Below are 17,062 nucleotides of genomic sequence, written 5' to 3'. Positions count from 1 at the left end.
GTTAACTCATGATTTCTGTTCTGTCTGTGCGCACCAATCTTGCACTTCTATCAACTCCTCAACCAGACCACCTAGAGACTTCGGGTTTTCGGCATTAGGCCTATGTTAAGGAAGGTCTAATCTCGGGAACGCACAAAAAAAATCCAGGAAAAGATTTACTATCTCTTAGTGTTGTGATCCCATGACGTGAGAAAATTGCGCTAAAACACTCAAGAGTTTTTATTACTTGTTTTTTCATTGTCCACTATTTGAGGGAACAGCCATTTTTTGGGTGTCCGAAACCATTGTGGACGTTATTGAGTGCACTTAATCAATCTCACATTCAATCCTACTGGAACTGTGTTCTAGAAATAAATGTTATATATGAGGGTAGGCAGGCATAGAATCAGAGGCATAAGGTACTGTAAGTATTACACACAACAATGCAACAATAAAACAATGCATTCACATTTGCTTTTTACCTTTGATATTTACGTACTTTTAAAATCAAATACTTCTGTTCCTCCTCTGTTTAAATACATTTCTCGTCTGGAAGAGAGACGGACGTATGTTCGTTCTCTGAATCTCACTTACACACACTTGAGAAATGATCGTAAGATTAAACGTTGGATGGTTTCTATGCAACATATTATAAATGAGCCCCAAGTCATATTACAGGCTTGACTGTCGCATTCTTCAGTTTTCTATGAATTACCAAAACATTCATAAAGCTGTAGAGCACCCGTGTGTGGATTCAATGTTTACCCCAAATAAAGCAGCATGAATGGCATGTAGTTTCTCTCTGAAGCCCCTGCACACACAAGCTCAAACTTGTAGAAACAGTTCAGCTATGCACACAGAACAAATGACTGTAACAGCAGCAGGACACAACATTATATTTAAGATTTTATTTCAATTGCTGATAGAAAATTCTCGTAATTATCCCACATACATCAAATAAAAAAAAAATTTTTTTCTTTGATTTCAAAATCTTGCATAATTTCTAAAACTTTGGCATTAAAACAAAAGGCATTATGAAGCAGGTACTTGGGCTGAACAGAGAAAAGAAAACTACATCAGTCAGACCTGAGCGCTGTGTAAAACCGTAGACACAGCCGGGTGCCGTTTAAACAGACAACGACTTTTGGTCATGAATATGAGTTGCACTAGAATAAAAGGTTATTTCATCCTACAAGGTGCAAAAACTATCATAGACACACATCTTATTATTTTAAATATCTGCATTAACTGCGTTAAAAAAGTGTGTCTTGTCTTAGTTGCAAGGAAGGCTTTAGTTGATTAGTTTATACAGAGTAATGTTAAATTGTGAGATTTGAACAGAAATGATACTGATGCATAGAGAAGAAAATATAGAAGCACATACACACAAGTACACACACACTCGGTTTACCTTTGGCCACATTATACAGAGGCACAGCCGCTCTGAAAAAGGAGGAGGCTTATCAACTAAATAATTCACTCTCTCATTTAGATTAGACTCAACCCTCTGGACACACACACACACACACACACACACACACACACACACACACACACACACACACTTTTTGGCCCTCTTCCCTTATTTGCTTTTGGCCTCACTGCAGGTAAACAGGTAATATGAGAAGTGTGAAGTCTAAAAGGAATGATCTTAATGTCATAGCACAGGTGATGAAGGGCAGGACGATAGCTTTAGTCAGACCAGTCATCATCATCAAACTCGGATGAATCGTCCTCGGAGTCGCTGCACTCCACGGCAATGCGGCGGGACAGGATCGCCGCGACATCATTATCTGTGCGACCTCTCTTCTCCAGCTCTTGCTGTTCCTCCACTTTACGCAGGTTAAATCCTACACACACACACAATGTCATCAAGCTCAGTCACATTTTAAGAAACATTACAATATGTTAAATAGATATATGATGACGGTCTCATAAGAGCAATCAAATAAATGTGTGTTCCTCTATAATGATAATTCAATGAGGAGCCAATCACATGCAATATGATCATAACACAGCAATGCTATATACACACTTTCCTCCATGTTTGGTAAAGTAAAGGCTGTTAAATGCTGACAATTAACCACACTGTTATCCTGTACATAAACATATATTTTGGTCTGTAAACTTTGACCCAGAGTAGAAATGATTTAAAAGACTTGCTTTCTCCTCAACATCTGTTTTAGATGATATGACAACCCCAAATAAAGCTCTCAAGTGCACCTTAATGACCTCCAGTGACAAGATTTAGCTAAACTGAACTAAATTTAAGATAAATTGGCAAAGTTAAAGTTTAACCACTAGAGATTGGATCACCTGAAATAGATGTGCTCAAACTAATTTACAGTCACACTCAGTTATAATCAAGCTGCAATTTTTTTTGCGTAGTTGAATTACAGTCTTCATCTGTCTATCGAAGTATACGTGGCACAAAGCGCAATCAAATATTTATAGGATTAAATACACGACGTGCGTCACCTCTATGAGTGTGCACACAATCCCAAGGACAATTAGTCTGATTAATGTGTATGCATGCCGGGTGAAGACGTGCATCATCTAGATCTATTAGTCCGACTTCGCAAAAACAGTAGTGATACAATTTCAAATGCGCAATGAATTCACATGACAACTTGAACATAAGCAAAATCTGCATGGAACTTTTTCACCCTCAAGGATAGAGTGGATTTATATTGGAATTTCGCCTGAAAATTTTTGCTGAGTAACGGCAAAATCCCTGTAGTCATTTCGCTCGGCGGCCATCTTTGAAACGCCTCTCAGTCATGCAAGTGCAGCTCCTATCTCTTCGAATGGGGAAACATCAGATTCTCCAACCCAAGTAGGGGTGGGCGATATGGCAAAAATATCATATCACGATTTTTTTCAGGAAAATCACGATTAACGATTTTATCACGATTCTTTTTATGTTGGTTTTACTATTTTGTGACTGAGCATTACAGCCAAACTAATGTCCATATTTTAAAAACAAAGCCTTAGGTAAAAAAAATAAAAAAATGGCAGACAGGGGCAAAGATAAAAATATTTGTCATTATTTTCTTTGTTATTATATATTAAGATTAAAGATACACATTACATATACACAACTTAATATACAAATTAAATAGGCAAAACAGTGCTTTATGTTTTCAGCTACAGTAGGTGTATTTAACAGTAGCATTGAAGTAATTAAATGAACAAATGAAAAAAAAACAGACTTCACTGTATAAATTATACATTGATACGTATTAAAGCTACTATTAAAGTTATCAGTCAAGAGCAGTGAGTGATTTTCTCTTTGCATTCTGTTTTATTAACATTAAAGGGATAGTTCTCCTAAAAATTCAAATTATCATAATTTACTCTCTCAAGTTGTTTTAAACTCGAATAAGTTTCTTTCTTCTGTTGAAAATAAAAGTTATTTGGAAGAATGTGGGTAACCAAACAGTTGATGTACCCCGGTGACTACCATATATATATTTTTCTCCTATGGAAGTCAATGGGGACCAGCTACAGTTTGGATAGCCACATTCTTCAAAATATTAATATTAGAAAAATATTAGAAATATTAGAAGGAAATTAATACAGGTTTGGAACAACATTGGAGTGCGTAAATTATGATAGATTTTTATTTTTGGGTGAACTATCCCTTTAAGGACAAGCGGCAGCGTGTTTACTATACTGTCTCTTTAAAAGAGTTGCGCGCGACGCGTCTAATATACACGCATTTGACAAGCAGTTTTTCTCTCAATTTTCTCAAGTTTGCTTTCACTTTAGACATAACCGACTTTATGTAAACCTTGTGTGTATTTAACAGTATAAGCACAATAAGACTCGAAAGATAACTTAGTCCAGTATCCAGGCGCTGGTAGACAGGCTTTAAGTGCATGTGAGCTTCACATGTACGCGCTGAGGAACGCACACGTTAGAACAGCGCATCAGCACGCGAATTAAATGTTTAACCGACAAGGCATTAAAGCACATGCAAATTATGAACTTTTGTGAACTGCCGTCTCCTGTTCCGCTGCGTTAACGTTTTCTGTGAATATACGTCGCGTTGTTCAGTATGTTGGGACAGAGGCGCCAGAAAAGATATAATGCACGATTCTACGATATTTCTTCAAAAGCAGATCGTGGAGACATTTTAATCGTCCACGATCAAAAATCGTCATATCGCACACCCCTAAACCCAAGCTTACGATTAAATTTCATATTTGAAATCACCGATGAAATCTGACAACAACGGTCTCATAAGGGGCTTTTCCCGAGAACTAATGGTTCCCATAGGAACGTTTTCCTGGTTGCATTCGCACCGCCAGTAGGAACTCTGAAGTGACGTAAGCCACGCTTCTTGTTGTGACTTTTATTTTGACGGCGCTGAGAATGCCAGAGCCTGAGCTAACAGTGCTCGCATTCTCCATGTTCATTATTTTACAATCTGTCTAACAGTCCTGTCTAATACGTTATTAGATCATACATAGAAAGTAGACAGTAATGAAAAGTTACAAGCGTATGCCATGTGGTTGATGTCTAGTGTTGCTAGCTGAGCAGAAATAAATACATAATCATGTTTTGCTTGGTCCCCTCAAAGTTGCGTTGGATTTTCTCCTTAGCGTAAAGGTTTAGAGGTCCATCTCATGTTCCACAGCTTATTTTTGAATGGCGGGTACTGGTGTTTTGCGTGCGTTCGGCCAATCGGCGTACTCGAACATCACGGATAGTTCCTATAGTGCTGGTTTAGACTTGGACTCTGAAGCAGGAGCTTAATTATCAATCCTTCAAAAGGAGTTCCTAGAACTAAAATCATTCCTATTTCCTGTGGTGCGAACACGCCAAAATCCGGGTACTTCTGCCAATAGTTCTAGGAACTATTGTGGAACTATCCCGAGTGTCGGAACTATTGGAGTACCTATAGTCGGAACTATAGGAACTATCCCGAGTGTCGGGAATTAGCTTTAGCTAAAAACACTATGATACATACATTGGATGACTGTTAAGCTTATCTATGTTATTTGTATCTGTCCCTATCTAAATAAACTGAGAAAAAAAAAAACTGAACAATGAAAAGGTTCCTCCGGTGCGAAAGCCGCTATAAATTTTGATCCTACATGCTCGAATTATGACAGAAAACAATATATATTTTTTCATATTGAGCATTGCAGTTTTCCCAAAACTAAACAATACAAGGGATGAGTCTTGTGTAACGAGTCTAGTCTTTGGTAACGGTAAATGTGACACACCTTGAAGCGAAATTTTAATTCTTGTTTAATCTGACTAAATTAAGCTTTTAAAAAGTATGTATATGAGTCTAATTATGTTACCTTGACGGATGGCTGAAAGAAGGTCACTGCGAACATCACCCTGGGCTGGAGGAGGCTGGGCTTTGGGAGCGGCGGGAGCATGAACGCCTCCTGAAGGAGGAGGAGCAGGAGCGGAGGGTGGAGGAGGGCCTGGAGGAGGAGGGGGAGGGGGAGGAGGAGGTGGTCCACCACCACCCATGGGTGGAGGAGGAGGAGCTGGAGCTGGAATACAGGAATCCATGGGTGGTGGAGGTGGGATAGAAGCAGAATTGCTGGAGAATGGGGGAGGAGACGGGGGCGAATCAAAACCTAGCGGTGGTGGAGGTGGGATCATGCCACCGGAAGGTGGAGGTGGTGGAGGTGCCAGAGGTGGAGCCACAGTTGGACGGCCTGGAGAAGAAGGCATCGATGGTGGAGCTGGAGGAGGATGACTGGGGCTTAAAAGACTGCCACGCTTTGGAGGCGCACCACCAGATTCGTTATACCTGGAAGAGAAGTCAAGTTAAGTCATTTATATAGCGCTTTTTCTCAAAATAGATTGTTCTGAAGAAGCTTTACAGTGATAATCGGAAATTAAAAGTGCTGTATGTAACTTTTTCACTCTACTAAAGCATATATTGAGGAAGCATGCTAAGTTCACATACTCGTTTCTCTGAAAAACACTCCTAGTACAGCCAGTTATTTTACTTTAAAAAAAGTGCATTTCCAGGCTGGAATGTTTGTTATTGTTTTGGTCTGTGATACTGCACGTTGCCAATATAGACCTTATTGTCTTTCGTCTTCCAGTTTGTATTTCCACAGCGAGCTTAGATCACAAATCCAGTCATATGTCGCACGGGTATATTTGTGGCAATAGCCAACAATACAATGCATGGGTCAAAATTATCGATTTTTCTTTTATGCCAAAAATCATTAGGATATTAAGTAAAGATCATGTTCCATGAAGATATTTAGTAAACTTCATACTGTAAATATAAAAAACATCTATTTCTGTGAGTGAATGCAGCACAATCGCCAACATTAAAGGACAACTTTAAAGGAGATTTTCTCAATGTTTCGATTTTTTTGCATCCTCAGATTCCAGATTTTCAATAGTTGTATCTCGGCCAAATTTTGTCCTATCCTAACAAACCACACATTAATGGAAAGCTTATTTATTCAGCTTTCATATGATCTCAATTTCCAAAAATTTACCCATGTGACTGGTTTTGTGGTCCAGGGTCATTTGTGAATGAACTGCCCGTTTTAAAGGGGTCATGACATGAGGAACCAAATTTGCCTTGATCTTTTGGCATATAAGAGGTCTTTGTACCATTTAAACGTCTTGCAAGTTTCATAGCTTAAGACGTCCTCCCCATTATAAACGAATCATTTATTTAATCAAGCTCTAAATACAGCTCGTTCTGGATCCATGGTATGAAGTGACGTCACGGAACGAAGTGACGTAGCAGTCGTTTGCATATGACCGCTTCCAGCGTAGACAACTACGCTTCAAGCGCAAGATAACTAGGCCTCATTTCATCATCGCATCTGTCACGCGCTTCACATGTTCAGTCGACGTGCAGCGAGTGGGTCTGTTTACAAGAAGATTGCGATGTCACGACACGCAGATGTGCTGTTCCTGGCTGTGGACAAACAACATGTTTGAATAATATACGCTGCTGAAAGATCCCGACGTCAGGGGAAGATGGATGCAGTTTATTTTTCGCGGACGTCCCAGTCACGGCAGTGTTAATTTAAGCGTGTGTTCTCCACATTTCAAGGATGAGTGACAGTTGAGAACAATCGCAGTTTGATGCTGGCTTTGCCAGAAAACTTTTGTACAAGATAAGGCCGTGTGGACTATTCTGGGATCAACAACGACGACGCAAACTGTAAGTAATGTAGGCTATTTAAAACTTAAAACTTTTTTAAAACGTTAATTGCAGTTTAATTCATTATGAATAATCACTGTGTTTTTTAGCCTACTTATTGTTTTATGACCGTCATGTTCCCACCCCGTAGGCTATTAAAAGATGTAGGCTGTTAAACTGACAAAATAGTTTCACACTTTCTATGTGGACGGGCAGATGCATTCTTAGTTGTGTTGATGGTTCATTTCCTCTGATTCTGACTCAAACATCATTGCAATCGCCATCGCCTCGCACGCATCACCCGTTACTATGGTAACGGTAAACACAGCTCCGCAAAATCCGCACGTTTTGAAAAGGGGGCGTTAACAATTGATGCATAGGCACTGACGTTATCCAATCATAACAGTGGGTGTTAACACTGAACTCTTAAAGGGGAAACACCCACAAAACAGACTGTTTGAATCAGAGCATGAGAAACAGAGTGGAAAAAGGTCATGAATCACTAAATTTTAAACGTTTTTTGTCCAAAAAACTATAGTAATACTATAATTGCACCTAAGGGAACACAATAAAAGAAAAGAAAAAAACAAAATGTCATGACCCCTTTAAAATCTTTAAAACGACATTTGTTAAGACATCTGCTTTAAAAATGACAATACTCGTGATAACTTTCGTTAACTCTACAATAAGTAAATCCACTTCACCAGCTAATAAGTCAGAGCTACCGCAAAAAACGGAAGTTCAAAGACAATATTCTAAAGATGGCTGCGCACTTGTTTCTCTGCCGCATAAGGTCTATAGCGCTTTTAACAATATAGATTGTTTCAAAGCAGCTTTACAGTGATAATAGGAAATGAAAGTAACAGAGATAGTTTTGGCTTTACAGCAGCTCTAGAATAAATGTTTTTGTCCAGCTAAAGTTAGTTTTGATTGATTAGTTAGAACAAGCTCAGAAATGGACCTGGATTTGATACTCAACAACAGGGAAATCATAGGCTATTTTAAGACACTCACGGCACGTCTGGAGGTGGTGGTGGTGGGAAGTCCTCTTGCATTGGAGGTGGGAGAGGAGAGGCGGGATCATAGCTGTAGGAGTTAGTGCTTTGGTCCAAATACCCATCAGAGTGATTAAAACCATCTTCACCAGAGCCAATACTGCCGTTCAACCCTTCTGTGGAGTTACTGTTAAAGACACACACATAAAAATATTATTAAATGCACATAGATATCAGTAGTATCCTGTGCATGTTGTTTTTATTACCCCATGGCATCGTGTTTGGGGACAACGAACTCCTCCCCCATTTTCCGGCGTTCCCATTCATCTTTTCGGGTTTTGATTTTTCGCGGGTTAAAGTTCCTTCGGTTAGGGTTGTCGTCTTTCTTCTTCTGCTCTCGATAAACACAGAAACACAATAACACAAACACGTTGAAGAAGCTTGTGCGTTCTGAAAGGTATTTTAAGGTAGGTGTACTTGCATCACTCACCTTGTGCTTGCGTTTCTCTTTCATAATGTCCTTGGTATCTTGAAGCATTTTCTCTTTCCAAAGGTCAAAGAAATAAGACGGATCAGTGTAGAACTTCAGAGCCTCCTTACCATCATCCCTGGAAAACAGAAAGCACTTTAATCATGTTGAACACTTAAAAAACAAGCTATAAAAAACATGAATTGGTAAAAAAAAAAAAGTTAAAGAGGACCTACTTTGCCCTTAATTTTGTTTTCATGCTTGAATGTTTAAAAAAAAAAAACACCTATAAAGCCCCTCATTCTGAAAAGCACAATGTGCTCTGATTGGTCGGCTGGATCAGTGTGTTATGATTGGTTAAGTGATTTGAGCGCGTTTGGGAAATGTCCCGCCCCTTACCATAACCGCCAGTTTCGACACACTAATAACTAACTCCCTAACCCCTTTATTTTGCATGTGCCTTAGACAGGAATTATTTAAATGAGGAATATTGTGTTCGTTTCTGGAAGAAAACTCAAGACTACAATGGAGTCAGAAACAGTGACACTGATATAGAGAATAACTCACGCTGGAGGGACTTTGTGCAGAGCTTTTTCATACTCAATGTCACAGTGACTAGAGACTCTTATTTTGTGAAAGGACTTTTATTATGACACTGGACTGAGAACATAATATGCATACATACACTTTTCATACAAACATAACCTTTATAACAATCGCGTTAGTTGAGCTATATGCGCCGCCATGTGAGTTTGTGCCGCAGACGGAGTTCAGAGAATCGGATCTGTTGGATTTACAACATGTGAATTCATCCACTTCTCCCGAAATACATAAAAGTAAGTGGCTGGTGAACTGGGAGAAGAATAGAGTAAACTTTAAAGTTACTTACACAATGAATCTGATATGAATAAAACGTAATGGAAAGGATTATTATTGCCTCTTCCATAGACATCAGTGTGTATTTTACAAACTCTAAATGTATTGTTTTGTTTAGTACTTATGTGAATTTATATGTCTAAAACCAGTGGCGGCTCCTGCAAAATCTCTCAGGGGGGGCAAATGTTTGGATGATTGATAAGGATAAGGTCCACCCATGCAATGGATAAATTAACAGCTTAAAGGAGAACTCCGGTCAATTTTAACATTGAGCTAATTTTTTTTGTACATTTAGAGTGCTGTCAATACAGAGAACAACGTCAAAAATCGGTGTTGCCTACACCGTGTTATCCTCTTTTTAAAATTTGCACCCTGTTGACTTCAATGGGGCAAGTACTAAACCTGCTTTTAGCCTCTTAACATCCTTGATGTGTCATTACAAGTGCCCAGAAAATGTGAGTGATTCCTTCAGAGTGAACACGGGTGAATCTGACTGCAGTAGATGTGAAAGATTTTTATAAAAATGATAATAATTCAGCCAGCGCTCATACCTGTATTTACATCCTGTTATCGGTCGAAGTCCATAGTAATCGATTGCCGAGTTCACGCGCATAGGTTTAGTTACCTATGATCATGCGCGTGAACTCGACAATCGATTACAATGGCTCAATGTTAAAATTGAGTTCTCCTTTAAGCATGTCAAGGCAACTTCACTACTTTAATATTAATGAATAATAAAGTGACTCTTACAATAAATCTCCTTGTTTGTTTCTGTATGAGTGTTAACAATTCAGCAGCAAGTCAAAATCAATTCAAACAAAGCCCAGCCAGCATGCGAATTTCCAAAAACGTTAACTCCAATTTCAATTTAATAAGAAACAACTGAAATCACATAACTCACTATTTACGCTATTTGCTCTGGCCAGCGTAGCGCAAATCGCTCTGAATCTGAAGGGCTACATTTTATTTCTCCATTTAATAAACGAACTATTCCGTCAGATAAATATTTATTGTGAAAGAAATATAGTTACATTTTCAAGCATTTTATCCAAAATTTAAGCACTTTTCAAACCTTAAACATCAAAATTCAAGCACCCGTACAAACCCTGCACATTACTCACTATTTACACTACTCACTATTATTACACTGCTTACATCACATTACTCGCTTAATACACTGCTTACTTATACTGAAATTTTGCTCTTCTCTCTTTCAAAGTAGCAAAGTGATCAAAAATTTAATGACACGATAGAATTAACTGCGTTCGCCATGACGTTGTTCAAGTTCAACTGGCCTCAAGATGTCCCAACAGTCTCTCTCGCTCTCGTTCTCTTTTTTATTTAAATTTTTTTAATCACATTTGATAAAGATATTAAAGTAGTATTTAATTTTTTTCTTGTTGTTCAAATTCAAAATTGTTTTCAAATATTATTTGTCACTTAATCTTAAAGATTTTTAATAGTTTATGTTTGTTCCCACCAATGGCTGCACAAGTTAAGGATGCATATGATGACGCAAGCATGTTAGTGCGAGCCCTCCCGGAACTTATAGAGTTCGAAAAAAAAAACATCTTTGAATGTAAGTCTATGGGAACACTCTGGGCGATTCTCAGCCAGAGTGAAATCGCCCAAAAAAAGAGGCGGTACTCCACAGAACGTGACATGACGCTGATTGGACTATATCCAGAGGCAGAACAGTGACGGCTAGCGTAACTCTGTGGCTTAATGAGATTGTGAATGTGATTGAAAAAGTCCCTTTCACACTTTGGTGGTGCGTCGCCCAATCGCCCTAATGAAGAAACCGCCCCTGTCTGAAACCCAAAATAAACAGTATGTGGTTGAAAACACTGAAAAGTTGTGATATATAACAGCTCTGAGTGCGCCTGTCTTGAAAGCACATCTGAATTTAACAGCTGATCACGTGATGCACTGACCGTTCTAATCACACCGGTGTGATCGTGCGTGCGAAAGGGTTAAGTGTTGTTCCTGTCCTCACCGTGTCCTTTTTCTTTAGTTTAACATTTACTGAGTCATTCATTTCACTATGTTGATTTATGAATTGTATTAAGAACTCAAACAAGACCGGTTACCATGTTAAATGTTTATTGTTTTCAATTATCCACTTGCATAATATAAATTCTCATACTTACGTACTGGAACATTCTCCCATACCAAACAGACAAAACCCGGTCACAGTAACTGCCACCATTTTTAAATATCTATTTCCCGCCAATAGAAGGCACAGTTAATTGTTCTCATGTCTGAGGGGGAGATTGGTGCTCTGTTTGATTCTTAGTTAAACATTGCTAAACATTAATAATTAATTGAGTTTGTTTTGTTTCCAATGTTTGTATATTTTTGTATTACCGGTATTCTAACAGTTTATGTCTTTGTTACTGTTAAATCTATTTTTTTTTTGTCTTTCTTAAATTTAATTTATTACCTTTAATTACTAAATGGTTTAGTCCAAGTCCAAGCTTATCCTTTTTAAGAGGGCCTCTCAGTGTTGTAAGGCGCTCGTATAGCGGTTTTTGAGTCAATTTATTGGCGTAGCCAAAAGTTTGTTTGCAGTTAACTTTGAACAGTTTATTTTATTTTTGTTTCCTTTGGATTTTCACTGTAAATACCATTTGCACTCTATTGGAAAATCTTTGTTTTTCACTTTTTGGAATAAACACTGAACTTTTTGACTTCATCAGCACGTCACTTCATTTTTTTTTTTTTTACGCCTCCTTCGGCCAGTACATTCAGAGCAATGGTGCTGCTACTGCTTGAACATCTTTGGGGCTTCTTTGTGGCAGTTGGTACACCATTATCTCGGTTACACTCACCACATTACACATTAAAGGAAGTTGAAGATGTAAATAAACATAATAGGTCATTCTGCCTTTATTTGGATGGTAAACGGTGGTCAGATGAGGTAAGTGTGTTAATGTGTATACCTGTAAGAGCTCAGGTTGTTGAGGGGGGGCGGCTCGTTGCAGGTCAGATAGGTCTCATGGATAGGTTGTGGTAATGATAACCTAATGAAGAGCTGCTGATCCATGATGGAATTGGAGTGGAAGGCTTTGCGGCTGGTGATTGCCTGAAGAGAAACTGGAACAAGAAAGAAAAAAAATAGGAGAAAGGGAAACAGAGAAACACAAACTAAAACCACAAAAAGAAACGAAAACCACAAACTAAAGGCCCGTTCACACCAAGAAAGATATAAAAGGTAGGGCTGTTTTCGACTAAGGATTTTCATAGTCGAATCTGATTCGTTAGATTTTGCCGTAGTCGACTGATAGTCGAACCTTTTTTTTTTTCTTTTTTTTTTTTAGATAGCAGCTAGTTTTTTTCCATTTCAAACAAAAGAGCTAAAAAACACATATATATCACACATATATCATAACATTTCATAAACATGAGGAGCAATATGAGAGAGAAATTTGGTGATGGTTGTTTAGGTACATTAAATCACGTAAAGCTTTTCCACGCCCATGAGAACCGCGTGGAGTCAACCCACAGCCGCTCCGCAGCCCTGCTGAAAATGTGAAGCAGAAACGCTTAATATCAGATAACGTCCATAATAATTGGACTCTGGGTTCGATTTTTTTTTATCATTTTAAGTGGTTATGTGGAGCAACATGAGAGGGGAATTTGGTAATCATTGTTTAGGTACATTAAACCACGTAAAGCTTTTTAACGCACATGAGAACCGTGTGGAGTCAACTCACAGCCGCTCCGCAGCCCTGCTGAAAACGTGAAGCAGATTTTTGAATACATTTTTGTTTATTTACATTAGTAAGCTACAGGACATCGTCTTTCAAAACATGACCTGAAAAAATAAAATAAAAATGGTACCCAGCCCTTCTGAAAATGCGAATGCGTCTCTGTCCCCAGCACATTTCAAACCAAACTGACGCCCATGTATTCGACTATGAGGTTCATAGTCGAATCAGACCTCTCCGAATCGAATCGTCGAATCCTCGACTATTAGAAGTCAGCCCTAATAAAAGGTAACTATATTAGCGTCCATCCACACCAGCGGATGTGATCGTTCGGTTTATTCTAAGCACACTGCAATTTCGTCGTCTGTTGCTTTAAATCCTCAAGCTCTTTAAAGGCTGGTGGATTCTGATTGGCTGTCATTGTTTTTATCGCGCATCATCAGAAAAAAAAAATCATTCTGAAAGTGATTCCAACCATATTGTTTTTTAGACCTTTCTTGTTATTATATATCGGCCTTGGTGTGGACAGTTCACACTGCACATAGATCCTATTTTATGACAAGTCATTTTGCAAGTGACATCAAATTTGTGTTGCCATAGTAATGACTACGATGCCTAGTGATATTAGTGGAGTAGATGGGGAAAGAATGGGTGAAAACCACTCATTTAGCCTCTGCTCTCGACATGATGCTTAAGTGCATAAGACAACATGTGCGTCAGAGGCATTAATGTTCTATTTATACAGAACATCAATGCAATGAATGTAAGTGTATGTGCAAAAAACAGTAAATTCAGATACAGCTATAGATACTAATGCCCTTTATGTATGACATATATCATACACACTGTAAACTGATTTGTAAAAACCAAATTTCGTACCTTTTTGTAAGAGTAAAACAACTAAAAATAGATGGATGTGCAGAAAAAGCAAAAATAAATAATAGCTGAACAAAGTTAGAGTACAAAGTTCCTTAAAAAAATAAAACAACAAAATAATAATATAAAAGAACAAAATAAAATAGTTGAATATGAATTCTGTTTTCTGCAACAACCAACGTGGTTCAAAATCTACATTATGACTCATTAGCGCATATACATATGACTCATAAAAGAATGAAATGCCTTGAATATAACCCAGTCTGTTTCTTACCTTCCTCCTCTTTAGGGTCCAGCTGGGTGACTTTGACCTGCAGCTTGTCCACTCTCTCTCCCAGCGTATTGACCCGGTCAGCAAACGAGCTGGCTTGAATAAACAGTTCGCCGAACACGTCCTCTGCATACTTACCTATGTTTAAACGACACGTTAAAAGCAGAAACACACAAAACTGATTTTCTTCAGTAAACACCCCATTACTCTAACACTTACTAAGTGATCCAAGCTGGCGAATGATGTTGGCGAGTGTGATGTTGGTCACACACTCCAGTTCACTCTTGATCGTATTTGGCAGTGACTGGCGACAGAGGTGCCGTGGCTCGATGTTTCGCGTCACCAAAGGCATGATGGGAGCTTATCAGTCACCTTCCTCTTTTAGACAGAAATACAATTCACATACACAGTGCATTACAAATTCAGTCATTAGCTGCATCTATAACACACTCCCTTATAACTGCTGCTCTTTATCTATTCAGAGCATACATATCCAACACACACACACTCACAGCCTTATATGTGCTTAAAGCAGAACCAAAACTGCTGCTGTGTTTCTTCTGCTAAGACACAACTTATAGTCTACTTTCTGCCGTTCAACACCAGCAAGCAACTACCCTTTAACACTTCTTGTCTTTGGGTCTTTTTTAATGTAGCAATAGTACATGCTACACTAAATTATGAGTATATATTAGAATATACAATACTAATAAATGTTATTAGTAAATACTACACCATTTTTGACATTGTCAAGAACACCTAAGGAAATGCATTAAAGTTATTTTTAATAAAGTTTTTCTTTAAAAAAAATATATTTAAAAAAATGCTTGAAAGTCAAAAGTTTGGAAACATTACTATTTATAATGTTTCTATAATTCTAAAAAATAGAATTTATTTCTCTGATGCAAAGCTGAATTTTCATCAGCCATTACTCCAGTCTTCAGTGTCACATGATCCTCCAGAAACCACAATGCCAGTGATGGAACTGGTAGAAGAGATTTCCACTGAGAAAGGGATAATAATGAATATATTGTGGGGTTTTTCTTAGATTAAAAAAGAAAAGGAAAAGGAAAACCTTTTGACACCATTGATCATGGCTTATTAATGATGAAACTAAAGAGATATAGTATAAGAGGAAAAGCCTTCTCTTGGTTTAGAAGTTACCTTGATGATAGAAAACTGTTTGAACTGCATATAAATTATATTTGTTAAGTGTCTAAAATATAAAAAATAGTTCTGTTTGCTGAAAAATTTTGGAACAGCTTCTGAATACAGTGGAAATAAAGCTAATAGTCTTAAAAAGTGGTTTGATGATAATAGATTGTCATTGAATTTAACTAAAACAAAGTTCATAATATTTAGTAACCGGCAAATTAATAACAAAGCTAAAATTAGGATTAATAATGAGGAAACAGAAAGAGTGCATGAAAATACATTTCTGGGTGTTATAATAGATCATAAAGTATGCTGGAAAGCACATATAAATAATGTAAAAACGACCCAAATATGCATGTGCATTTACGAAAATGTCGTATGTAACTTTTTGTTTATCTCGTATGAATCAAATCCATTGGGAAAAGTGAAAAGTTTACTTTTAGATAAACATGTATAAAGAGTAGGCATAGTTAAGCAAAGGCTTATTTGGTAATGTATATTTTTTATAATGAAAAACGAAATAATTTGTTTTTGCTGTTGAATAAAGATGTCAATTTTCCTAGGCTAGACCAGACATCACTTGTTTTGAGAGTGTTAAATATAACACACATTAAAAATTGGATTTATTTTTACACAATGAATTTAAATCATTAATTCCTGACTCCTACCAGAATTTTATGTCTGGGCGTGAAGGAACAAATGTTCACCCATCAGACTTCCTACATTGGGAGGGAGTGGAGGCTCACAACATAACTTTACCAGCCTAACTTTGTTTATGGGGGGAAAAAAGATAAGATCAAATCAAATCAAATCAAGGCTGTTCCCATTAAACTGATTTCTAGCTCAGAAGTAAAAGCTATGGTGATATCAAAATGACACCGGGTTATTTGTCACGAATGTTTAAAAAGCTTCAAAAGCTAGTAGCTGAGGCCTAAACTCCCTGAAGCGTCAGTGTAGAACAGGAAGTGATTAGCGTTAGCTGCCGAAACTGTCAACTCGCCAACTCTTTCATACTTATTAGGTACTTCACAGTCTTACCTGGATGTATGTATAGATTCGGCCTTAAATGCCGACGTCTTCTGGCTTTTCAACTACCTCAGCAGTTCCATTCCCTGAGTTTCATGCCGTCCATAATTTTCTGAGCCGACAAAATGTCTACAAGTAATGTAACAAGAGCTGTACGGCAGCGACAGTTCAGTCCCGCATTTGGTAACTTTTCATTGGACGGTGGGTGTGAATCCAAACATTCGATTGGCTGACGAGTCTGTCACTCAAAGAAAAAGGGGCGTACATGGAAACTGGAATCTTGAAAGCGCAACTCCACCCTAGCGGGTTGAAAACATCTGTTTTGAAGGGAGGGCTAATTCCTGAACGTCGGGCCAGTCCGAACAAATCCGAAACATGGCGAAATTCAGAGAACCCCACACACATGTAATGCAAGTTTTTTTTTTTTTTTATCACAGGATTTCATGCTCACGGAAAAAAGAGACTCTGATGACCTTTTTTATTGCGTATAGTTTATTTCATAATAAACAATGCACTTGAAAAATATTGCACGTAGCCCTTTTGTATGAAAATGACTTT

The 17,062-nt window shown here is 37.9% G+C and overlaps 1 protein-coding gene across 1 annotated transcript; it reads right to left on the bottom strand.

The window, feature by feature from the left end:
- Positions 1–872: 872 nt before the first annotated feature.
- On the bottom strand, positions 873–16,663 carry wasf2 (WASP family member 2). The gene is made up of 9 exons (XM_081377145.1): positions 16,517–16,663; positions 14,543–14,701; positions 14,327–14,461; positions 12,409–12,562; positions 8,612–8,729; positions 8,388–8,512; positions 8,141–8,308; positions 5,295–5,758; positions 873–1,829 (listed from the first exon to the last, which is right to left on the bottom strand). Exons 2-9 carry the CDS (start codon positions 14,673–14,675, stop codon positions 1,672–1,674), a joined length of 1,455 nt encoding a protein of 484 aa, XP_081233271.1. The 5' UTR covers positions 14,676–14,701; positions 16,517–16,663; the 3' UTR covers positions 873–1,671.
- Positions 16,664–17,062: the final 399 nt, after the last annotated feature.

Source organism: Scardinius erythrophthalmus (assembly GCF_964197995.2).
Source record: "Scardinius erythrophthalmus genome assembly, chromosome: 10".
Taxonomy (NCBI): domain Eukaryota; kingdom Metazoa; phylum Chordata; class Actinopteri; order Cypriniformes; family Leuciscidae; genus Scardinius; species Scardinius erythrophthalmus.
Note: the sequence above shows the minus strand (reverse complement) of the source record. Positions and strands in the feature narration are given on the sequence as shown.